We start from the raw sequence: 18600 nt of genomic DNA on the forward strand, positions 1-18600 counted from the left end.
CATTGTTCAGAAAAATGAATATTATCCAAATTTTGACACAACTTATCAACCACAGCACTAGCAGAGAGCGGAGGTAGCACTGAAATGCCCTTTTGCCCGGCGAAACTGTGTCAGCTTTAATGCTTTTAATAGATAATAAAATCAGAACTCAAAAACTTAAAGTAAAAATGAAAACCTTAGATCCGAAAGTAAGGGATTCTTAAAAAATTAAAACGTAAATAGTCGGAATTTGGTGGAGCTTCAAGTAAGTATGAAATTCATCAACTCGAATAAACTTGAAGAAAGTAAAAAATTAGAAACATAACAAAAAGGTCAATGATAATATTAATGCTGCCATCTGCAAGATTTTATCTAGGAGTTTGTATACATGTAAGCTCTTGTTAGAATGTGTACATGTAATCTTTTGATAGAATTTGTACATGTAAGCTTGTGTTAGAATGTGTTAGCTTTTCTTAGAATGTGTATAAGTAAGCTTTTGTTAGATCGTGTTTAAAATAAGAATAGAAGCGAAAACATAATAAGATACGGTGAGCTGCTATCTTTGGAAATGGTAGCTCGTCCATTACAGCGCTCTAATGGACGACCTGCCTAGCGCTTGTAGTAGAGTCCCGCTCATCCGGTCGCTGCGAACTAAGACTGAAGTCTAGCGTAGCAATGGCCAATGAACGGGCAGAGAAATAAGAGAGATTTGTCCCAAAAGCGACGCACATTTTCACCTCTTTTGGGGGTCATCCAGACTCAGTTTGACATATCAGTGCCGCGTAAAGAAAGTGTTAAGCACTTTAGGACAAAATTTCCCTTCATTTTCTAGTGCAACGAACATTGCAGCGTTAATTCAATAATTGCGTTTGCAATAATTCAGTTAACAAAATCACCGTTTGTAGAATCAGACAACTAATAATATTGTCAATTTAACGAAATTTGAAGAAATTATCTCATGCGATTACACGCTTAATTCGAGTGAGCAAACTTGCAGGTAATATCCATTCAGTAAAGTTTTAGGAATTTATTATATGTATTCACATGAATAGACAATACTTGGAGACATTCCAATGATTTTTTGCCATGCTTTCATTTGCCAACATCATTTTTGAAAATTTTGGACAAAATTTTTATTGGTTCTCTTCTCTACCGTATTTTATGACCAAATATTTATTTTCGATAGACCTCATTAATTTTCTCGCTTCAAAGATCAACATTTTTTACACGTTTTGACGGGGGATATTTTCCATCAGAGTTGAAAGGTATTGAATTTATTTTACAGAAATATCATGTCACATCATCCGAGCTTGTTTTGAAAGAGAGTTCAATTTATTAATGGTTACTATTTCGTAACCATTCAAGAATGTTAGAAATATTATATATTTCTGGTAAGACACGTGCCTTCCATCAAAAATGAAATGTTTGAAAATTTTCGGCAAGCACCTGATGGAAACTTTCGAATAGTTTGCTGCAAGTTTTAACCCAAGAAAAATAAATTAATTAGTTTGCCGGTAAATTGCAGTCTTTAAATTTACGATACTTCCACAGCACCCCAAATATTTTGATAAGAGATAAAGTTAAAATTTATACAAAACGATAAAAAGTAACATTGAGGAAGTTGTTCACTCAACAAAAATCTTATTCGTAATTAGATATAAGCTATTCTTTGATGATGTATGTAGTTCTCCTGTTATTGTTATTTAATAACACTAAAAGAATCAAATGAACTTATATTCATTATGATAATGCTGTAAATTTTCAATGTGTTCACAGATCAAAGAATTATTTGCACGTTTTTGGAGACTCACAATCAGCATATGACGCCATCCCTCGGGACTATAATGGGAACTATTGTGACTGTACGACGTCTCTCGGGACTGTAACGGACTATTGTGACTGTATGACGCAGTCTCTCGGGACTGTAACGAACTGTTTTGACTGTACGACGCAGTCTCTCGGGACTGTTATGGACTATTGTGACTGTACGACGTCTCTCGGGACTGTAACGGACTATTATGACTGTATGACGCAGTCTCTCGGGACTGTAACGAACTGTTGTGACTGTATGACGTCTCTCGGGACTGTAACGGACTATTATGATTGTATGACGCAGTCTCTCGGGACTGTAACGAACTGTTGTGACTATGTGACGCCGTCCCTCAGAACTGTAACGAACTGTTGTGACTGTACGACGTCTCTCGGGACTGTAACGGACTATTATGACTGTATGACGCAGTCTGTCTGGACTGTAACGGACTATTGTGACTGTACGACGTCTCTCGGGACTGTAACGGACTATTATGACTGTATGACGCAGTCTGCGGACTGTAACGAACTGTTGTGACTGTATGACGCCGTCCCTCAGAACTGTAACAAACTATTGTGACTAAATGACGCAGTCTCTCGGAACTGTAACGAACTGTTGTGACTGTAAGGTTCCTCTGGACTGTGACGGACTATGAAGGGGTTTATGACCCGAATTGCATGTAGTCGTGCGGCTCACGATATATCCTGTTACAAGTCCTTGATGAATGAAGGGCGGCTTATAGCCGGCCTGCGACCACCCACTCATACTTTAAATAGACAGGCAGCACGCAACGCTTCGTCATCATGTCGGCCGTCACCCCGCATTATGCTACCCGTGATAATCATGACCAACACCACGCAATACGGACATTTAGAGGAGGCGGTACACAGCTGTGTTGTGGGTGATTATACGAGCGGGCACAGCTGTGTTGTGGGTGATAATACGAGCGAGCACAGCTGTGCTGTGGGTGATTAAACGAGCAGCTGTGTTGTGGATGATTAAACTAGCAGGCACAGCTGTGTTGTGGGTGATTAAACTAGCGCACACAGCTGTGTTGCGGGGGATTAAACTAGTGCGCGCAGCTGTGTTGTGGGTGATTAAACTAGCGGGCACAGCTGTGTTGTGGGTGATTAAACTAGCGGGCACAGCTGTGTTGTGGGTGATTAAACTAGTGCTCACTGCTGCGCTTTGCAATAATATTGATGATGAATATGAATGAGTACTGGATTATAAGGTATTTGATTTAATGTGCACTGGATGAGTGGTTGTTAAAAAAAAGAATTAACGACAACTAATAAACTAATTAACGAAATTCAAGCAAGTAATGAGTTTGCTTGCGAAATTCTTCACGGTTAATTTTTATATAGAATGTCATCGAACGAGTTTATTTGTAATACTCTAGAAACCCATTTACAATGTCAAACTTACATTCAACATCATCCAAACTGGCACTGTGACCCTTTTTCCCCACAATCCATCATCACTATGGAGTGTAACATCACTAAAAAACACTCAACATTCAGCGCACTAAAGTTTGCGCACTGTCCAATCATTTGCGATAAATGCTGCTACCGGAAGTTCAATGATAAAAATATATTGTTCGCCTCACTTTCTATCGGAATAGTTGGAATTAGGTGTCTCAAGTTTCGAGCATATTGGCAGATAGAAAGTTTGTTGTACTTCCGATTCAGCCTGTCGTGACTCAGGCTCAACTTTGGACCGTTGTTGCGATCAATGTAGGTCTTTCTACAAAGAATAGCCACACATATCCTAGTGTAGGGAGTGTCATTGAAGCTCCAAATAAAACTTTCACCTAAAGTACATTCTCACAAAGCACTGGAGAATTGCAGTGCGGATTGGAGAATGAATCCCACAAAAAGTGTTTAAAGTGCGACACCAAAGAGCATTCGCTGGATTTCGGACGACATTTTCACCCAAAATATCGCCTACTGAAGACGATCTACAGATCCGTGTTTCTGGAAAGGGAGCATTCCGGGTTTATATATTGCTAGCTACTTACCATCGACCTTGGAATTTGATTAATTTAACTATATCCATTTTAAATAATTCAATATTTAAGGGTATTATCTGTTAAATATGAATTCGAATATTTTTGGCAACGGACATGGTCGATGTAACGTTATGTGGAGGAAACGTTAAAAAAGGTCCTACAAAATTGCCTTAAAAAAATAGTTTAAAAAGCAGAAAAATACGAAAAAGCAGCAAGACGAAAGAGTGGCAAAAGGAGGTGAAAGCAATCGTAATTTGAATGTCTGTTCCATTCTCCGTAGACTGACAATGGAACTCCTCGAACAGTGTAAATAACAAAATAAATCAGAATTTATTTCATCATTCAGATCAAATTGATTTATTAAAATGTATTTTCTGTTATCCCAAGTTTCAAATACTTTGATTTTCCAAGTGCAATGCACCTTTCTAAAAATCTTTTCATTCACATCTCTTCCTCACTTTTGGTTTGATAACCGTGAAGCAGGTACCTCAACTAATATCAAAAACACTTAAGACAAAAAATAATGAACACTAAGCCCAGGTTTGAGCTAAAAAGCATCATGAAGTCAATCAATCAGCTGAATATAATTGAACCCGTTTGAAGTGAATCTTAGATTTTTCAGATTAAAGTAGCTACTTCGGTATCTTAAACCTGCTTGTTTTGAAGATGTTTACTTAACAGTGAGAATTGAGCACACAGAGTTTTCTTCGTAAATTTCCATGCTTACACAAAGCCTTGGTTCTTAGACAAAGAAATTAATTATTTGAATAGTCTTATGTCATCTAAGAATGAGAGCATGAAACTCCTTAGCTGTGCACTCAAAACTCTAGTCTAGCATAAAGGAATGAATAGTTATAAACTATAATACTAATACGTATCTAATAAATCTAGAGAGTACATAATTTGCTTGGTAAGTAAAAAATGTGAATAAAAACAACTGTCGGTTTTGCTCTCAATTCTTGGCATAATCAACGACCAAACAATCTTCAATAGATTCTCATAGCCTAAAGTCTTGCTAGAATATATCTTTAACATTTTTTTGTTATTTTATGTATTATTGTTATCATAATTAATCTCAGAATTTTTTATTCAAGTGCAATAATATTAAAAAATGAATTTTTATAGATTATAGACATTTTTGCCACGCCATAGCCCAGGCATCGCGTGCCATGAAGACATCGAGGTCTGACCAAAAGAGTTGCTTTGTTTGATATGTCATTTGTCAAAGCCGTGCACTTTTGTTTACATTATATAATGGATACCAGAGATTTCACGATAGTGGAAAGTACTTAGGAAAATTATAAATAAATTCATTTATAATGAACAAATAACTCAATGTCAAACTCACAAATAGAAAACTAACTACCTGCATTTAATCGTCCCGCATAATTTACAGTTTTCTCCGTTAAAAACCAAGCCGTTAAATTTTAATTATTATTCAAAGTACAGTCAGCGCAGGAAGTTCGTAACTAATTCAGTTCAACGTCAGTCAATCGACAGCGTTGCAATTAAGGACTGCAACGAATAATCCATGTGCATGAATGTTGAAGAGAATTTCTTCTGGCTTTTGAACATGAAAACCACGTCATAATCTACGCACGTAGTGAGCATATCATTCAGCTTGGTATGAGACAAAGAACTCATGGGTTATTATCACTTTAGCTTAACAGTAATATGTAATTATTCATTTATAAACGTTGAGCGATGCTTTCATTGTTCCATGACATATTGCAATCATCGAATCAAAGCAGCCTTCAAGTCCCAAAATCAGAAATAAGTTTAAACAAGTTTAGCGTATTAATTTGTACAACAAATCACTCGGAAAAAACGGATCTATTCGATAAGAAACTGCAAAGAAAATATAATATAATATTTTCTCGCTTGTGAATATTTGTCTTAATGATCCAAGTTTAGCATCCTATTAACAACATTCAAGCAATCTTTGACAGGCTGTTCGAATACTCGAAAGGGATACTCGAGTTATGAAATTTGCAAGTGATAGTTTACATCAAATGAATTTTGAGCTACGGAATGATTGCGTTGTAAAAATTTATTTACACTTCGTGTATACAACAATTTTTTATAGCACTACCAGTTGTGCACAAAACATTTACCAGCTAAAATATTTTTTTGTAGAGAAGCCAACGGCCAGAAGCAATAAGTTGGATTTCTTCCTTATTGTTTTGAGGCGAGTGAATCAATTTATACAACAAAAAAATTTATCTTCATTTGATATCATGACTTCAATGTCCTATGGCAGTTGTTAATACGCATGATAAGTGATTTGTTATATCTGCATTTTATCCTTGACATTTACATTGTATAGAATACCACCATTGCATTTAATATTGTCCTCCTGATAATCACGAGATAGTTCCGGCATGCAGAATTTATTGGCTCCTAGGGACCGATGAGAGAGTTTTGAAATGCGAGAATTCATATATAACGAGCACGCAATAATTATTGCAAAGTCTTGTCACAGTGACGAGCTACTTATTTCAATATGACTACTAATTGAATGCTTACCAGGATTATTCGATAATCATTAAAGGATATCCAAATCTTATTAAATTAATTTAAATTGTTAATATTTCGGAGCTCATGATTGATTTAACCGGCGTCCAATAATTAGGCGTTGACTGCCTAGGAATTAGAGTGGCAATTGAGTGTGGAATCAATTGGTAAAAATGTGAAAAAATAATCTGGGAAATTTCTGATCATATTTGGTCTTTAATGTAATAATTTTCCACCTTCTTCGTCAGTAATAATGTGACTAAAGCCACGGCACAAAAAGTGAGTGTATCGTCTTAGCTCATCATAAAATACCAAAAAATTTCGTTTGATCCAGTCTCCAGAAGTACAAAAGTCTACTCAAAATGTTCTTTTCACGGTCACTTAAAAAGCAACTGCAATGAATTTTTCATGACGTAACTCTTCACAGCATGAAATTCAACTTACGGATCGCGAAAAAATTATCATCTGGATTAAGAATTTCATAGAACGGATTTCCCGAGCTTTAAATAATGAATGGAATTTCCATGACCAACATTCGGCCATAAAATGGCGAAAGGTAACTCAGCCAAATTTATAATCATGGATCTAAGCGACGAGTAGTGCAAAATTAAATGATTAAATTAAATGATTAAATATGTTGTTAATAGTTAATGCATGATTAAATGGAATGTGTGTTGCTAGTTTTAGAGAAGAAGGTCATGTAAACAGTTAATTTAAATTTCATTTGCGGAGTGAAAACTAGTAAGGTCCCAACTACCAAATTTGAATTAGAATAAACGCTTCTCTACTAAATCACGATATATTCTTGTTGAAGCTAATTGGATTGAAAAAAATGAGGTTACAGCAAATTTACTTGATAAAATTCACTTAAAATCACACTATAAATGGGTATTGAAGATTAATATTTAATTTTGACTAACATCTGGAATCGCCGTTAGGTAAAAACATGTGTATATAATAAAATTTACGTCAAATTTTCCTATCATTTTTTCACTGAATCTAACTATTAATGATTATTGAAGATAAGAAATTTAATTCAGTCTTATAACAGAGTTTGAACGCGTGACAGAAGACAATGAGCGCCATCTCGGACCTCCACTCAGGTTTTTATTGCTGAAATTACCAGGTAACGACACCTACGCGGTCTATTAACGGCCCGCATTATCGTATCACAGAATCTGAAAATATTCCTGACATTTTCTATGTGGAAATTATAGGCGGTGCGAAGGTGGTCATAAGAAACCAGAGACTCAATCTGCCCAGAGACACAATCAGAGACGAAAATTATTTTATCAAGCAGTTAATGGTTCAATTAGACAATTATGGTAATTTATCAAAGGGTCTTTTTAATTAAACGTACAATACAATAAATGCGACTACAGTCTAACTTACGGCCAAGCTTGTTTCTTTTCTGATTTTTTATAATCGTTTAACGGACAATAAATCTTGTGTAAAAATCCCGTTAAATGTTGGTCATATTTCTACATCGAAATAAAAAATTTCCGCGATAATGAATATGCCGACTGAAAGGACATAAATCAACAAACGCTTCGTTACCCTAAGAATTAGAGGCACCTTTTGAACCATTCAGTAATATTAATTATACATAATCCGTAGCCACAGATTCAGTGCTCTCTTATAAACGCCGATAATTATTGGAAGAAGGAAGACCGGCCAAAATCGATTTTTCATCTGAATATTTGAGATAGTTTGGTAATGGTGCATAATATACGATTTTACGGCCGTTTCAAAATTTTTGAGAAATCAATGATAATGTCTTCATTGGATATATTGTGATGAAGCTTTTGTAGAGTATTTTTCAACGTGGATAAGCACTGATAAACCTGGTATACTTTTTTTATTTTAAACAATTTAATGCATTTACAACTACTGGTTTAAGCGTGAAATTACTAATACAATTAATTTTCAAATAAACAGTAACAAAATTTACTATCGCTTGCAAAACTGTAAATTTGTAATAATATGTTGCTTAGAAGCAGACTAAACGGAATAAATGAGTTAAATAGACGTCGTTAATTATTTTCCTTTGCTGTTTAGGAATTTCATCTAAATTAAGGGCCTCAATAGGACTAATCTGAGAGGATCGGAGGCCAGACGTGGGCTATTAAATAAGATTAAAATGTTTATTTGGCAGGACTGAACACGGCAAAGGGAGAACAGTGCTTTTAAATTTTGTAAATCGTGAGCCATGGTTTTTGTTACTATCAAATTGCGTAATTATGCAAGTACTGTTAATGAACGAGAAAATTTCATTTGCTTCAGGTGCGGCAAGAAGAAAGCTTCATAAGTAAGAAATTTAGGTTTTTCTAAATTCACTTAATTTAAGTTACATGCCTGCAATTTCTCTGAAATTGGTATCCAAAGACGGAAGTAATGACAGAAATTTCATAACTCTATTCATTTCTGTTTTGCTTAACAGCTTATTAGCAACTAGTGATTCAAAATTGTAAATTTTGCGCTTAGAAAGCTTCCTGAATCCTGTATCTCGGCACTGGCTCAACAAAAATCCGTTAAATTGAGCGAAAGATTTTGCTACTTCTAAAATGTGCGAATTGAAGAATGTTAAACCTCTTGAAATTTTCTATTCGATCATCTAGATGCGTTCAATTTACGCCCACATGTATTTGTTACGTGGTGGTAGCAATGATGAATTTAAAGTTGGATTACGACTCCTAACAGTTATAAGAGACCTCGTCTTTCTTTATCATTATGACATCATCACTACAGTAATCGACGGTCATTGCTTTTTCATTCAAGCATTGCACGGCAGAGGCAATTTCACATTAATTTTTTTAATGTATGCAGGTTACACATGTTATTATTTGTGCTCTAAATTCATTATTTGTACAGTATCACGCGAAATTAATTTAGACTTTTAACTTTGAATTCCAATCTACAAATATTCTCATATGTGTTTTTTTTTAGATAAAACATTTTTTAAGCAATTTTGATTTCCTAAGCCATATAGTTAATAGTGGTTTATATTTTGCTATAGTTTAGCACCTCTGTTAATTCACTCTTTGAATCATTGGAGGTAATTACGAGGAATGTTTCAAGCATTTTATGATATTTATTCAAGTATACGTTGTTGATTATCGCAGCCAATAAATACCTGGAGCAATCACGTATTATATTAAAAAAACGTAATAAATTTAAACTTATTCCATTTGCATATCTATGAATAATTCTTATCTTATAAAACATTTCGAGAGATTCGAGCTCGATAGAACTAGGGAAGAATAATACAACTCAACATAAATTCAAATACAGTACAAATTGGCAAACATTAGAGCTGAACTTTAATGGAATAAATGAAGTTCAGTTACAAATGTTCGAGGATGTAATAATTCCCTAAACATTTAACTAGATACAGAACACTGCCTGTATCCTAATTATTCAGCTTTAATCGTTCATTAATAACAACTTGACAGTAGTTTGAGAGAATTATACATGATATGACTGTGCAACTTATAGCGATAATTTGCATGTTCAGATAGGAATGCTCTTTCGGGAAGCCATTACTTCGATATTAGGCAGGAAGAGCTTTTTTTGGCGATGCCCAATGCATAGATCTCATTTAGATGCTCAATGATCTCATTTAGAACTTGGGTGGTGAGTGGCAAATATGACACGGCTAGTGAAACATATAGGTAGCTAGATCCGCCTATATATAGCCTCTAGCCTTGGGAGCTAGATACGGCTAATGTCAAGCCTAGGTAGCTAGACACGGCTTCGTTTCTATTCGGCACGATTTGTATCGATATCTAGGCACATCTAGCTAGTGGCTCGTCTCGGTAGCTAGACACAGCTAGTGCCTAGTCTAGGTAGATAGACTCACCATAGTGTCTAGTGAGTGTAGCTAAACACAGTTCGTGTCTAGTCTAAGTAGCTAGACACGGCTAGAGTCTATTCTAGGTAGTTAGAAACGATTTGTGTCTATCCAATAAAAGATTTACTAGTATTGCTCATAAAATATATCAACTTGTCACCATGATCTTGGAACGCAGAAATCGCGTAATAACAAATCAATGTTATTTTAATGAATCATGTGCCAAATATTTCATGTTGAAATAAAACTAGCATCTATGAAAACAAATGCCGAACAACAGCGGCGCATAACTGTAATAACTTCAATAACATTGAATGGTAGCAGCAAAGGCTTAAATTTACGTGAAAATCTTTTCAACCTCTCAATGCATTTTGCGCGGCAGCTCTGTTATCAAACCTGACGCTATAATTCAAATCTTCTATTCAAAATAACAATCGTGACTGGCCCAACAGTACCTCCGTAGAATGAAATAATACCTGTGATACAACCTAACTGCATGGGTACTCCGTGATTGGACTTACCAGCTCTAAAACGCGACGATATGATAATATTTATTTTTTAGAGACCATAGATGATCTGATGCGTTATTGCAACACATGTCGGGAACCTCAATTTGTCCGACAGTAACATACTGCCTGAGCCCGTAGCCTGTATATAGCAGTTTAGTTCGGTCCAACCTACCTGTCTCTGGCAATCAATATCAAGAGGGCATTTTATCCACAACGCAATCAAGCTCCCTCTCTTATCCGAGTATTGTTTACTTGCCATGTCTATCTCTTTCTTAATAAACTTTTTCTTAACTTTCGCCGACTTCAAGAAGTTGGTACAATTAATTCGTAATTTATTCAATTAATTCGTCATTTAACAATTAATTTTGTCATTTATTCAATCTTCATCAACCGCCACAACACAGGCTATACGGATAGCAACACCGGCAATAGAGCCCCAAGTTAATTTGTGCCGTCTGTTTACCCTGTTACTCTCAGCGACGGATGCATAACAAATATGTCGATCAAGATTCACTAAAACGAGCAGACTTCAAGCAAAAGAAATTAATCGCTAAGAGACATATGTTAAAATGTATCTAATCAATTGATTCAGCTTCACGAATATATTTTTATTGGTCAACTAGTTTTTAAGTGTGAGATGGTATACATCTTACATTTGATTTGCTTGAATTAATTGAAAAATTTGTGCTGGTCGTTGCCTTTTTATTCGTTTTCGGCTTGATAAGAAGGCTGGATTAGACATAATCATATTTTTACTTTGCTGCAATTTTCCAGACCATGCCATCCTTATTGAATTTAAGACAATTTATCCCGAAATGTTTTCCTTAAATATGAAGTGGAATAATATTACTTTTTAAACAATCTTATGTTGGGTTGTGGTTCGATCTATAACGTAATAGACTCTTAATTAAGAAATTATTTTCTAGTCCTGACCGAACTTTTTGATGTCACTAACGTCGCATTTTACAAAGCTCAGTCATTTCTTAGCCCAGCACACATTAAATGCAAGTTTTGATACGACCCATTATATTTTTGGTTCTATCCTCCATTAATAATTAATTTGTGGTCTAACGTACCTGTAGACGGGCGTGCCCGACGTACCCGTAGACGGGCGTGCCCGACGTACCCGTAGACGGGCGTGCCCGAAGTATCTGTAGACGGGCGTGCCCGACGTACCTGTTGACGGGGGTGCCCGACGTACCTGTAGACGGGAGCGCCCGACGTACATGTAGACGGGCGTGCCCGACGTACCCGTAGACGGGCGTGCCCGAAGTATCTGTAGACGGGGGTGCCCGACGTACCTGTAGACGGGGGTGCCCGACGTACCTATAGACGGGGGTGCCCGACGTACCTGTAGACGGGCGTGCCCGACGTACCTGTACACGGGCGTGCCCGACGTACCTGTAGACGGGCGTGCCCGACGTACCTGTACACGGGCGTGCCCGACGTACCTGTAGACGGGCGTGCCCACGGCGCCGTGGTAGAAGAGGACGATGATGGTCGTGTCGCCGGGTATGGTCGGCCGGACGTCGCACGGCAGCACGGCGCGCTCTCCCGCCACGGCCGTGACCTCCGACAGCGGACCTGACAGAGCGGGTGAAATGGGGCCTTTGAGACCTGGTCTAAATTCCAGGAAAAAAATTAATGTAGCCTCTATGTAGGTAATTCAAGAAAAAAATATATATATATAGGCATCGTGAACCATCGTCGTGAACCAATAAATATAGGCATCGTCACGTGTTTGGGTTCTTCAAGTCAAAGAAATCGTAAGGAAAACAGGAAAAGAATAAATAAATACTGGCATCGTGAAATTTATTTTTTTTCGGCGTCAAGTATATGGATACTTCAAATCATTTAAATCGTAAAGAAAACAGGAAAAGAAGAGATAAGTATTGGTATCGTGAAATTTGGTTCACGGGGGTCACGTATTTTGGTTCTTCAAGTCATATAAATCGTAAGGAAAACAGGAAAAGAATAAATAAATGTAGGCATCGTGAAATCTAGTTCACGGGCGTCAGGTATTTGGGTTCTTCAAGTCATATAAATCGTAATGGAGAGGTAGTTAAGGATACATATGGCTAAATCAAGGTCCCACTCTCATGATTTGATGGAACTATATTGATTTTGATTTTGCGAAATATTCAGCGACCATCTTCTGAATCACCATCCATATCTAATGCGCACCAGATTTCTGATACATTCATAACAAATCATTCATGTTTACTCAAGTCAATACATAAATAATGTCGGATTCTTATAGCAATTGTATGTTTGTTTAATATAATTTTAAGTTGGTTTAAAGTCCGTAGATAATTTTTGATTGATTATAGTTTTTAGTTCCAATTATCGAATTTACAGAATTTACATATTTTTCGAGGGTCAACCATCTTTATACTGTTTTAAAATTAGAAAGCGCAGTGAAAGAAGACGAGATCTCCCTAAACGGTTAAGAATCTCAGTAAAATGGCATTCACAGCAACAGGCTAAAGAAAAAAGTGTTCCTTCCGTACAACATCTCCAGGAACATTTTTATCTGTTGTTATAGTAGAGCTCCCTGGAGGGGATTTTATAGCTGATATCTGAAGACATTTTGTGCTATTTTTGCTAGCGATATTTTTTCATCGTCTTCAAGAGATCTTTTGCTCGCGTCTGCATTCAGTTTATCTTCAGATCGTTTGTTGGCAACCCTTTGGTGGAGATTTTATCGATGTTATCTTTAAACAATTTGCTTACTGCTCGCTGCAATCATGATTAACTCAAGCAGAAATAAAATTTGCTTTTAGATCTCTGTTGATGCTTTGCTGACAGACCGAGATAACTGTGATTTTTACCTACACTAATTATATTAAAGATGACCGAAGAATTTCGAAAAGAAACGAAATTTAGTTTCGATGGAAATAAGAGAAGGTATGTAATAATGTGGTTGCAACGATGCTTTTCATTTGATTCTATGTCTATCAGCATTGCAAGTTTATGCTGTAAATATTCTCATAAAATATTTTAGTTTTATCTGTAGTCGTTCAGGTTGGCCATTAAATTCCACTAATTATTATTATTTCAAGTCAGTAGAAATACGCGAAGTTCCATGAATGGCAAGCAGTGAACTGAAGAGTACAGATTGGGGCATAAATGGAAAATGATATGGACATTCAACAGAGATAACAGTGATGCGCCAGCAGCGATGTGTTCGAAATGAATAACCTGCAAAGGTCTGCAAATAAATATGTGTTAAGAGCGATGGGCTCACAAAGATGTGCTCGCAGCCATGTGCTCCCAATTATGTGCTCACAATGATGAGCAGCGATGTGCTCACAGCTATGTGCTCCCAACTTCATGCTCACAGCCATGTGCTCACAGCCATGTGCTCACAGCCATGTGCTTATAGCCATGTGTTCATAAATATGTGCTCATAAATATGTGCTCACAATGAGGTCCAATGAGGTCACAATGAGGTCCCAATGAGGTCACGTACAATGAGGTCCCAATGAGATCACGTACAATGAGGTCACAATGAGGTCACGTACAACGAGGTCACAACGAGGTCACAACGAGGTCACAACGAGGTCACAATGAGGTCACAATGAGGTCACAATGAGGTCCCAATGAGGTCACGTACAACGAGGTCACAACGAGGTCACAATGGAGGTCACCTACAAGATGTAATATTCAAGAATTAAACTTGTAAGTAAACCCAACGAAACTTTAAATGTAGCTCTTTGTAAAAAAGAAAGAATTAAAACGCTATCTTTAATACTTTTTACTTTGTGATTTTTTTAAAAGAGTAAGTTCCCACGCCGCACCCTGTACAACGAGGTCACAACGAGGTCACAATGAGGTCACGTACAACGAGGTCACAACGAGGTCACAATGAGGTCACGTACAACGAGGTCACAATGACGTCACGTACAATGAGGTCACAATGACGTCACGTACAGTGAGGTCACAATGAGGTCCCAGTGACGTAACGTACAATGAGATCTCAATGAGGTCACGTACAATGAGGCTCACAATGAGGTCCCAATGAGGTCACAATGAGGCTCACAATGAGGTCCTAACAATTACCCGTGATACGTTCAACATAACAGGACTAAGCCTAACGAAGGCGTACATACCCTGCACCTCAGAACTAGGATTTCAGTCTAATTTCACACAAGGAATCAATACAGAAAATGAATAAGACAGAAACTCTGCACGTCGAGGTGAGCCATATTGTCCTGGATTAAATTCGCGCAGTAAATCCTGCCGACTTCTGGGGTAATCCAGGATTATTTTTTTAACACGAACCCCGTTTGGAAATAATGGTTGGTGAATGGCTGGCCACTGAATTGTTCTCAGTAGGAAGCTGAATATTCGATTAAAATTGCAGAAAAAGAAAGATTTAGGTCTTCTTCAGAGTGTCACACCAGAAGTAAGCTACAAAGTTTTTCGTATCAGTGAATGCAAATAGTTGGAAAACTGAAGGTGATTAATTTCTATTCTAATTTTAATTTGTGGTTAACTTGTCTCAAAAAACGAATAATCGAGCCAATTACTGTGTGTGGCACACAAACGCTGGCCAATCGTTGGTCCCCCATACCCAACCCATATACGAAGGCTGCGATTATTAACGGGCTAATTATTTGGTTATCGGGCAGATTTTTTATTTGACATCAAAACCTAATCAAATAAAGCTGAATTTTTTCTCTTTAACGAAATAAATGTCTGAAAGTCATTAACTATGTTTGCCAGCGCCGATTTTTCGTGACAGATTTTTGATATTGAATACTTGTGAAGTTGTTCAGTTTTTTAAATGGTTAGCAGTAATGAACATAAAATTCATTGCAAAAAAAAACGTGCAGGCATGATACAAGCAAATATATTATTCGATTACCTAGTGTCTTTGATGAGAGTTTTCTCAGATCTTTTTAATTGTACCACAATTTCAATTTTCCAGAGCCCTTCGGTCTCGCTTGACGCGCATTTCACGAGATCGAGAAGAACTTTACAGCAATTTCCTTACAACCTATTTCCTTGCATACAATTTATGTGTAATCAATTTACATTTAAAATACTTTTTTGCTCTAGTTTCCAAAAATAACTCGGTCGTGGGAGAATCTGGCTTCAATATATAATATCTTACAATTAAGAAATGAAATATGATCACCTGATATAAATATTACCAGATCGAAATAAGCGTAACGGATATTTATGAACAATTACTTTGGATTCACTCGGCAGTAAATTCATAAAGTTCTTAAACATTTTCATCCATAATGAAAAATATTGATAAAAATGTTTGAATAATTGAAAAAAACTTAGAAATTATGTTGCAGAAATTTTGACGACAATATTGTAAGCAAAGAAGCCCGACATGAAATTTTAATAATAATAATAAATAATGGCTCGCACATCAGAATTAATAGGTCAGCCTAAATACATACTATATTTTATTATTGAAACGAGAACTATACTATATTGAACCAACTATGCTCTCGCTCAGAAAAGAATACATAATTTTCAAAGTATCAAACTTTCTCTTTTAGTTGTGTATATTTGAAAATTGAACGGCGTTAGGGTCTCATATCGAGCAAAATACAACTTTCCTTGCAAATTTTTGGTTAAAATTCTGATGATTTTAGCATCAATATCTTGCATCATTATCCAAAATATGTCCAGTTAACGTTGTTACCGAAGTTAAATCCACGTCCATGCTAGTGAATAGTCAGAAAAATCCAGCGATTGATATTCGCAGCGAAAAAAAATTTAGAATTGATATTCTTAGCGAAAAAAAGTCCAGCGATTGAAATTCTTAGCGAGAAAAATCCAGCGATTGATATTCTCAGCAAAAAAATTCAGAAATTGATATTCTTAGCGAAAAAAACCCAGCGATTGATATTTTTAGCGAAAAAAATGTCGAAATTGATATTCATAGCGAAAAAAATCTAGCGATTGATATTCTTCGCAAAAAATCCATCGACTGATATTCTTAGCGAAAAAATCCCGCGATTGATATTCTTAACGAAAAAAATCCAGCGATTGATATTTTTAGCGAAAAAAATCTCGAAATTGATATTCATAGCGAAAAAAATCTAGCGATTAATATTCTTAGCAAAAAATCCAGTGATTGATATTCTTAAAAAAAAAAACAACTACGATTTATATTCTTAGCGAAAAATCCAGCGATTGATACTCTTAGCGAAAAAATCTCGAATTTGATATTCATAGCGAAAAAATCCAGCGATTGATATTCTTAACGAAAAAAAATCCTGCGGACGAAGCTCATTGGTCGTCAGAACACGTGCAGGTGTCGTGCTACGGGAGTCCATTACCACGATTGCCGTTTTCGGACCACGGCCTTTCCTAGGACACATTTCATGATAAATACGCGTCGTTCAAGGAGAACACTTCGAGATGACGTGACATTTGTCTGTGCTCGTGACGCACGGCTGGAGTGGCGCGCGAAAATGCAGTGAAATGGCGAGTGAGAAAGAGAAAATAGTTTTTACTCGAATCGGTTTCTATAAAGCATTTGATGCTCATTTGTTCTTTCTGAGTAATGTAGTGATGAATATAATTTTTGGAGGATAATAGGTACAAGTGGCATAATTGTAACCTGACCCATTTTGATTTTGGTTTGATATATTGAAATTATGACCATTTCCTCATTTCGAACGGGAACGTTTCGGAAATCAGCTGCGTCGAAAGTTCGAAAATTAAAAAATGTCGAATACAATAAATTAGAAGCTTTTACCTAAAGTTCTTTCCAATATTTGAATGATTTTATATTTCTCAATACATTCCAATTATAAAAAGTGGCTTCAGCAGTAATAATAAACTTGAATTTTTAATGCCTCGGTTTACCTGCTGGTGTTGATATCACGACTCGTTGCACTCCAGGGGCCATACTTTCAAAATTCGCCAAGTGAACGTAAGTACTTATGCACTATTTTCTTGTCTATGATTGGTGGATTTTGCTTGAAAGGCCGTCAATGATTATCTGATGAACTTACGATCTCTTAACTTTTTTTGAAAGTACAGGCCCAGTGCTGTAGCAGTTATGGTTTAGATCATCAATGATTATCTTTTGTAACTATTTCCGCTTATATCGGCAAGCTAAATGAATTCAAGTTATAACAAATTTTTGTAATTAAATTTGGTGTCATATAAAAGTTTTCAAAAGTTTCATAACAGTTTTTAGAACGAACTTCAAAATCGTAACTGCGTACAAATTAAATTAGGATTTAGAAACGTACGTATGCCGGAATTGTTTGTAAACTATACTAGATAATATATCGCCCGTATTTCGTGACTAAGTTTTTATTATTTACCAAAGTTTTTTGTAGAAACTGTTGTTGGGGATAGTACTAATTTAAATCATGTTCCAGTAATACAATTTTTTGCGTTTTGGTTTATTAAGAGATTTCCACAATTTAGGTTTTGCATACATCCTGAATATAAGTCATTCATGTTTAAAAAATACATGTGTGAAAACTCTGTGTCTTTTATGCGTACTAAACTTGCAAGAAGGCGTTCGAGTTACAACAGACGTTTCCTCCAGCACTATCGTCGATGAGCTTCTATCTCTTAAAATATAAAGCAAAATCTGAATTTACCTATGAAATCTATTTAATTTAGCAAGCAGAAGATTTAGTAGCCAAAAAAACCTTGAGCCTGCTGCTCGCTGAACTTCTCTAAAAATTCAGAGAATCCAGTCGTTAAAAAAATCCTAAGATGCCGACCGAATTCCTTGTTTACGAGCAGCTTTTAAAATATTTTGCTATTGCGTTAAAAAGCACAAGCCCTAAATAGAGTATAATATCAATGTTCATTAGTAACATTCAGGGACTGGAAATATTGAATAAAATTTAGCCAAAATTTGGTAGCATTGTCAAGTTCAATTGGCAATTACTACAAATTCCATTAATATTGCTCGTAAATTAAAAGTATG

General features: G+C 36.2%; 1 protein-coding gene across 1 annotated transcript in view; it reads right to left on the bottom strand.

Annotated features, from left to right (window-relative positions):
- The window catches only part of LOC108677033, a 107222-nt gene that overhangs the window by 29044 nt on the left and 59578 nt on the right, over nt 1–18600 (bottom strand). Inside the window, exon 4 of the mRNA XM_047881377.1 lies at nt 12125–12257. Within this exon, the coding sequence (XP_047737333.1) occupies nt 12125–12257 (133 nt within the window). The remainder of the gene's footprint in view (nt 1–12124; nt 12258–18600) is intronic.

The sequence above is a fragment of the Hyalella azteca genome, unplaced genomic scaffold (genome assembly GCF_000764305.2).
Source record: "Hyalella azteca isolate HAZT.00-mixed unplaced genomic scaffold, Hazt_2.0.2 contig7741, whole genome shotgun sequence".
NCBI classification, from domain to species: domain Eukaryota; kingdom Metazoa; phylum Arthropoda; class Malacostraca; order Amphipoda; family Hyalellidae; genus Hyalella; species Hyalella azteca.